The sequence below is a fragment of the Sinohyriopsis cumingii genome, chromosome 14 (assembly GCF_028554795.1).
Source record: "Sinohyriopsis cumingii isolate HCF-2022 chromosome 14, ASM2855479v2, whole genome shotgun sequence".
NCBI classification, from domain to species: Eukaryota; Metazoa; Mollusca; class Bivalvia; order Unionida; family Unionidae; genus Sinohyriopsis; species Sinohyriopsis cumingii.
The window spans coordinates 2,401,362-2,409,481 of NC_142974.1; the positions used below are offsets into that span (position 1 = coordinate 2,401,362).

General features: G+C 33.3%; 1 protein-coding gene across 5 annotated transcripts in view; it reads left to right on the plus strand.

The window, feature by feature from the left end:
• LOC149783096 (uncharacterized protein C8orf34 homolog) overlaps positions 1-4,663 on the plus strand; it is a 77,491-nt gene extending 72,828 nt beyond the window's left edge. For all 5 annotated transcript variants that reach the window (XM_089931309.1, XM_089931307.1, XM_089931306.1 and 2 more), the window contains 2 exons: positions 922-954; positions 1,729-4,663. In XM_089931309.1, coding sequence (XP_089787435.1) covers positions 922-954; positions 1,729-1,736 — 41 coding nt within the window. In that variant the 3' untranslated portion in view covers positions 1,737-4,663. The remainder of the gene's footprint in view (positions 1-921; positions 955-1,728) is intronic.
• Positions 4,664-8,120: the final 3,457 nt, after the last annotated feature.

Genomic DNA, 8,120 nt, shown 5'->3' on the forward strand with positions numbered 1-8,120 from the left:
GCACCTTCTAAATTGGCACCCGAATGGAACTGGTTACCTGTTCAGAAGGTGCAGGTGTGTAACACATGCATCTTTGACATTAAATAATTATGTAAGGTACTGTCCTACTTTACTGATGGTTGTATATGTTGTAAATAGTTACATATGCATTAAAATTTTAAAAATCAGTATTAGTTCCTGAAAATCAGAATTTTTGTACTCAGGAGTTGCAGCTATCTGTTATGAGATAAGTACAAATACACATTAGTGTTCTATTCCAATTTGGAGGAAAGAAATGGCCTTGACAGGTCCCATTGTTATATTCAACTTGTTCTATCTGCTGATGTGGAACAAAGCACATGTAGATTTTGTATATGTACACCATTTTTCTGCTACTAAATGGACAATATGACAGAAGCATGGTAATAATTTGTTTGCTTAATTTCATGTGACATAAATAAATTTGAGTCAGTGCCATTATTTCATTGAGGTGAATCAAGACAAAACATTTCTGTTTATATTTTTTAATTTACTGTTACTGTCATGTGCAGATCTTTAATCTGTTACTATTTTTCCTTACATATTTAATGATGTGATTTAGTCATTGCTGTTTTCCATTTTATAATTTCTCTCTATTTTATGTTGTAACTCTCTTCGTATGTTTTTGAGGTGCATTTAATTAAAATTATCTCTTTCAAACAGAAATGATGCTTCAGATCCATGTGGCTTAAGTATGTTGAGTTTTTCAACATGTAATTTAATTTCATTCAACAACTCTACAACAACTTAAATTAAGCACATTGAGTTTTTCAACATGTAATTTAATTTCAATCAACAACTCTACAACAACTTAAATTAAGCACATTGAGTTATTCAGCATATAACTTTAACAACTCTACAAGAATTTGAAATTAATTTATTTACTTCTATTTTGTTCCCCAGGAGAGACAAAAGTAAAGAGAAGACCCCCGAAAGGTACATATATTTCTTTGTTTCTTAATCTGATTCATTGTTATCATAATTAGTTTACATTCAGGTAGATGAACTATAATCAACTTGGATGCTGACAGAACCAAGAAATAATTATATTTGGTTAGACACATGCTTTACATATTAAAAATATATATATATATATATATATATATATATATATATATATATATTTTTTTTTTTTTTTTTTTTGATTGATTGCCTGTATGCTGTAATTTGGACACATTTTGTTCACTCTGAATATTTTTTTTTGTCTCACCATGAATTTTCTTTTATCCATTGTGCAGTTGGCACACTTTATTTACTCTGAATATTGCATGTGTATAGTTTAAATACAAACATACTGACAGATGGGCAGATGGTTATTCATACAGTTGTGTTCATGTAACTGATTTACAGATATTAATGACAAAGGGTAAAATAAGGACATAATTAAAACTTGACCTTTGATTTTCTTTCATAAAATTACATTGCAAGTAGATACCAGTTCAAAACAAATTTTGGTGTATGTTCCTTTTGTCTTGTGATGCGTGTATCAAATTTTTTTTTTTAAATCTCAAAGATGCCAAACTTTATAAAAGATTATAAATATACTTATATACATGATTGGATATATATGTGTATATGTATCTATGTGCTTTACTAAAATAAAAATCAAAAAAACACCCAACAACATTATGTGTTTGTGTGCGTTTATTTAATCAATGCCAAGTAATTGGTTCAGCAATAAAATGTGGATTGTCTCCCTTCTTCTTGCAGCATATTGAGGAAACAGAGAAGTAGAGTGATACCAAAGATACACAGCTTATCAAAGGAACTTATGAGAAATTCGAAGCAAAAGATCAAAAGTTTAACTATTATTTGATATAATAAAAAGCCTCAGAATGTATTTTCTTATAAGACTGTTATAATAGCTACAATTATTTTTTCATAATCATTCAGCATCTGCCAGAAAGCCATCATCACCTGATGAAAGTGCCTCTAAAAATGTAAGGAGCATGTTAAAGATAATTTTGTCTCTAAGAATATTTAAAGTCTGGTGCAGGACCATGTGAGTGGTTGACATGAATATCATCTCACAGTTCTACAGGATTTCAACAGCAGTCACGTAAACAATAGTAAGGAAATTACATGCTAATAACTAAATATAGATGAAGATGATCACAGACAATATAGCACTTTACTTACACATTTCTTTTGCAAATTCATAATTTTTGGAAAAATCAAAATATTTAATTTCATTTTATTTTAAATTACAGAAAAAGTTTAATATTTGATTACTGAAATTCAGTTTACAACTTAATGACTTTGGAAAAGCTACATATTAGTCTTTGGGGCCATCACAGTTTTGAAGCATTTGTTTTCTTGATTATTGTACATAATTCTCATCTTACATTTAATTCAAACTTTGAAGCTGACAAACAGTTCATATTTCATGGTATGTTATTTTTTTTAAAAACAAAAAATGCATTCAAGTTATTTTTTGATCAGTAATAAGTCTATCATTGTAAATCATTTTCTAAATTGAAGTGGGCTTATTACAGGGAAAAAACTTTCTTCAGTGAAAATTTGTCAAGACATTGTGAAAATTGCACATGTGCTCGTTATCCTCCTCCTCCTCATCATCAGTCCCATAGTCAGGAAGACCATTGGGGCACAGCACAAAGACCTAACAACCAGATTCCTCCATTCCTCTCGATTTTCCATCTTTCTCAGTGAGTCGCTCAGTGTCAAGCCTGTCCACTCTTAAATGTTATTTTCCCACTGCTTTCTTTGCCTGCCTGTCTTCTTCCTTGTACAGTGCCTTGTAGGATTGTCTTGGCAAGTTCTGATTATCATGAGACATCCCCGTACTACTGCAGTTTATGTTTTTCATTGTGATCAGGACATCTTCTTGAGGCCTAATGGCTTGTCTGATCCTTTGCCATATTTCTTCATTGGTGATATGGTCTTTGTATGTGATGCCAAGGATCTTTCGAAAACATCTCACCTCTGTAGCCTGTATCCTTTTCTTCAAGTCCACTGTTATGGTCTATGATTCGCAGGCATAGAGAACTATGGAGATCACCAGTGAGTGCATCAGTCTAACTTTTGAGCTGAGTGCGATGTTCTTGTCCTTCCAGATGGGCTTCAGTTTTGTCAGCACTGCTGTTGTCTGTGCAATCCTGGAGATTATTTCAGGCTTTGATCCATCATCTGTTACAGTTGCCTCCAAATACTTGAAGCTGTGGACTGTTTCTAGCTTTGTACCTTGGACCCTGATGTCAATGTTGATGTCGTTGATGTCGTTGGTCATCATTTTGGTCTTCTCTGCACTAATTTCCATGCCATAGGCTGCAGAGGTTTTGTCAGGGCTCTCTACTAAGCTAGCTAATTCCTGCTCATTTCCTGCTAGTCCATCAGTGTCATCAGCAAAATGTAAGATTGTGATTATTCTGCCTCCGATGCTGACTGTCCCGGTATGCTTATCAAGCACATCTGCCATGATTCTCTCCAGAAAGATGCTGAATAGTGTGGGTGAGAGCAGACAGCCTTGTCTGACCCCAACTGTAGGTCTGAACCAGTCCCCTATGCTGCCGTTGAAGTATACTGCACTGGTGGCCTTGTAATGGCGGCGTTATAATAGGATGAAAAGTGTCTGTCTGTGTGCTTTTGGATGTGTTGTCATTGTTCGTGACATACTTTTGTCCACAGTCTCTGTTTTATAAATGTGAATCCTTAGTTTCCATTAATAGTTCATTATAATTGGGTAAAGATTGTCTTATTGTTCATGATGATCACAGTTGCCATGTTTTGAAAATTGTGTCTTTTCTTTTAAGTATATTAGAGGCCATCACAGTAAATGTCTAAATACTTTGGTAAAACGTAAGAAACCAGATTTATATATACAAATATAATGAAACAAACAATACAGTCCAACTATTACAAACTCAGTAGAAAATTGTATGTGTGCATTTGGAGTAATTAGAGGATTACACTTCAATATATGACAGAATAATGAAAGTGTTTAATGTATCTTATTTTATTAAAAACACAACATTTATTACAACTTACATGTTTTCTCCAATAATAAAATGAGGTTAGTTTTTTTTAATGTACAAGTGGCCTCATTATCAGAAGAAAAAAGCTTCTTCAATGCAGAGATATTGTGAAAATTGTGGATGTTATCAAGTATAGGCTTATAGTTGGATGAAAAGCATCTGTTCACATTTAGTCAGATGATTTTACTCCCCATTTTAACGCATGGAGAATTTAGGTCCGAGTTATCAGGATATTATCAAATTCATTACAGATATTGGTATATTATCTTTCAGCACACAATACCTGTTTTGGAATGTGCAGAGCCCGTTGTTAGATATTTTGCCTTACAGGCTTTGTTTGTTGTTCAGGAAGCTGTCTGTAATTTGAACAGCTTCCCAACAAAACTCTTTGAATAAGTTCAAAGTGAAAAAGATGCTTTTTTTTATATATATAATATATGTTACATTCCAAGGTAAATATTAACATAATGTAGTTATATTGTTAGATTGACTTTTTTATTTTATTCTAGATGTTTTTATTTTTAATATAAATCTTTGTATGTCCATCCATTTGAAAATGTCGCTTTCTTTGTCACATTTACAACTTGTATGTATATATTGTAGTAGATGGTTTTTCCTCTGCAATAAAATAAACAAAATCTTAATGCTTATTATGTCTTGGTTAGTAATTTATTCATGTAATTTAGATAAGATTTGGTGAGAAGCCACAATCATACCCATAAACAAATCTAGACAGGACCCTGCCAATCTTTCAACTATTTGTTCCACAGCATTTATGAGCCATATTTTCAAACCTGCTGAATTGATTCCAGCAAATTATAAACAGAGTTTAAGTGTGGATTCAGATGCCAGAGTTGATCAGCCATGAAGACTTAAGACATTTGTAAGAGATGATATAATATAGAATGAACATATAATAGTCATTTTCTTTGATTTGGAGATAACTGACAAATCCATAAAACTGTGGCTTGATAAATTCAGTCTCCATCTAAGGAGCTGCATATCTATCTTTATATATTTGATGCAGTTTTTAATCCTCAATAAAAAAAATCCATTGATGATAGGATACCAAATATCACTTCAGTTGTTGGCATGCAAATTTGCCACAACTTTAACCAATATCACAAACATAATTCACCAATTAATTAATAAGAAATCGTGTTTGATGTAAGCAGTTGTCTCCCTGTAATAAGGTCACCCCTCAGGAAGCAAGAAAGTGTCTTTATCGGAGGGTTGGCCTTTCTAGTGTGGATCATACAGATGCAAGTAATAACTACATGTAAGGTATCAATGGCGTAAATAATTATATTTTCATTTAAAAATCACAGGAATATTATCAGGTTATGGACTTAATATGTGATAAAGCTAAGTGTTGTATTTTAGAAAATTAGGATTAATCATCAGTCATTGCCCAAAACCACATTGTCAGTAAAACCTGGGTACAAACATCTGGTTGTCACTATCCTTCTACATCCGGCGATTCTATTTTCCCATTTGAACTCAATGTGGTTGCATCTTTGAATTTGAAATGGGACTCATTGTAGTTGCATCTTTGAATTTGATGCTGGACTCATTGTAGTTGCATCTTTGAATTTGATACTGGACTCATTGTAGTTGCATCTTTGAATATGATGCTGGACTCATTGTAGTTGCAAAAGCAACAAAAACTCTTGCTAATACTGCAAAATCTTTAAAATACTAAATCAACATTAATGATTATTAAAAACAACAAAAATAATTTCTAATGTTCAGAAGTTCTTTAACATATTCTGTTATTTGTCCAAATAAATTGAATGAAATATGAGCCTAATTCTGGTGGCAGACAGTTCAAACATTATAGTAGTCATATGTTTCATTATACAGAAGGTTTGCATATTAAGGTGGCCATGTGTTGCTGTACACAGCCACACTTTTAACATTATAGTGGCCATAATGATCCTGTATGCATACAGTTCCTAACATTATAGTGTTGATATATTCTTGTACACAGACAGTTCTAATATTATAGTGGCCATATGTTCCTGTACACAGCCACACTTAACGTTATTGTGGCCATATGTTCTAATATTATGGAGATCATATCATCCAGTATACAGAGAGTTTTAAAATTACAAAGGCCATATTTTCTTGAACACAGAGGTTTCTAACATTATAGAGACCATAATAATAATAATGAGAACTTTGTATAGCGCCTAATCTTTAGAAGCTCTAAGCGCTTTACAACATTAGACAACATCTATATGATAAAAAACATATAATGATATGATTACAAAAACAAACACCATGAAATTAGATAACATTAATAATAAAAAAAACATATGTTCCTGCATGCAATATTATGTATATTTAATTTGTATTATGATTATAGAATGTTAAAGTCATCTTGTAAACATCATTTTACCTAGCATAGTTTTGTCTTTGATTGTAGATTATAGTTTAAGCTAGTTAATACTTGATGGTAACGTGTTTACTTGGATCTGAGTTGAGGTCATTGGTTTTCCCCTTGGAAAGTCATGGTCTACCTAATGTTTGTCATGTTCTTTCACTACTAATATAGTAAAAGATTTGACCTTGTTTACAACTTAGAATGTTCAAGAAATGAACTGTTGACCTTAATTCTGGTCTTCTTATTGTGTCTTAGGTTTGAAATAATAGAACCTAAAACAGATGGCCATAACAAACAAAAAAAAACAGCCCTCTTCAGGGCTACCCCAACCTGTAGAAAAAGAAATAACAATCGATTGCCTATAATAAGTGAAATCATAGAAGTGCGTGTATAAGCACATGAATTATTTATCTTGCTTAGAAAGTGTGTGTGTGATTGTAAGTGCTCACGTACTTTTGTGTGGATAGTAGATGATGATAATGTTTTGGTTTTTTTTTTTTGTTGTTTGAAGTGTAGGGATAGTAGATTTGGGTTTGATTTGACTGCTTTACGTATGTGGATAGTATATTATTTTTTTTAAATAAAAATTTTTAAATTAGTAATGGGTAGTAAAAATGGGTAGTAAAAAAGTGAGTGAGTGTTTCTTTTAGGTCCGCGCGTTGTTTGGTCATGATCTAGGTAATATAAGTTTTGTCTTGGGGATGTTTTCCTTCACGTCCGCGCTTTTAGTATAAATTGAAAACTAATCATCAGTTGGGCTACCCATCGTCGACCTGTTAACAGCAAGACAATGAATACAAGGATTGTAAAACTTCTAGAACTCCAGATGCACCTGGAATATGCCAGGCGTATAGTGAATGAGCTGGCTGCAGAGGCCATTGTGGAAGAGGGAAGGATAAAGAAGGAAGAGGAGGAGAGAAGACAGAGGGAAGAGGAGGAAAAGAAAATAGGAGAGAGGATGACTTACAATATACCAGAGACAGAGGACTGGGGTGCTGAAGCCAATCATCCTCCATCTGCGCTCCCAGTCAAAAGAGTGAAAGGAGACTGGAGTAGAAGATGCGTTTGCGGTGCTAGGCCTGGAAGATGCCATCATTAACCAGGTGCCCTGGAGTGCAAAACAAACAGCCCTTTTCAGGGCTACCCCAATCTCTAGAAAAGAAATAGTAATCGATTTGCCAATGTGTGTATATAGAGTAGTGTGAATATAAACACTGACTCTTTTTTTCCTAGTGTGAGTGTATGTGTTTGTGTTTGTAAGCAGTCAAGTACGTTTGTGTGGATAGTAGATTATTGGGTTTTGTAAGTGATCAAGTAAGTTTGTGTGGATAGTAGATTTGGGTTTGATTTTAATGCTTTGCGTGTGTGAATGGTAGATTTTGGGTTTGTTTATTGCTGCTTCACATATGTGAATAGTAGATAATATGATATGAGAAAAGTAGGGGATGTTTTCCTTCACGTCCGCGCGTTTTAAGTGATGATCTAGGTAATATAAGATTTGAGTCTTAGGGGGATGTTTTCCTTCACGTCCGCGCTTTAACTATAAGAACCCACAGTATTCGTCGTTCAGACCATTCCACGGAATAAACAAAGAAGATGGAGGTGACAAAATTATTCAATCTATTAAGAGATATCTATTTCTGGATAATGGATGTTGAATATGTTGTAGGAAGAATAGAAAAGGAATGGAGTGATGGAAATAGGCAAGACTTGTTAACTATTCA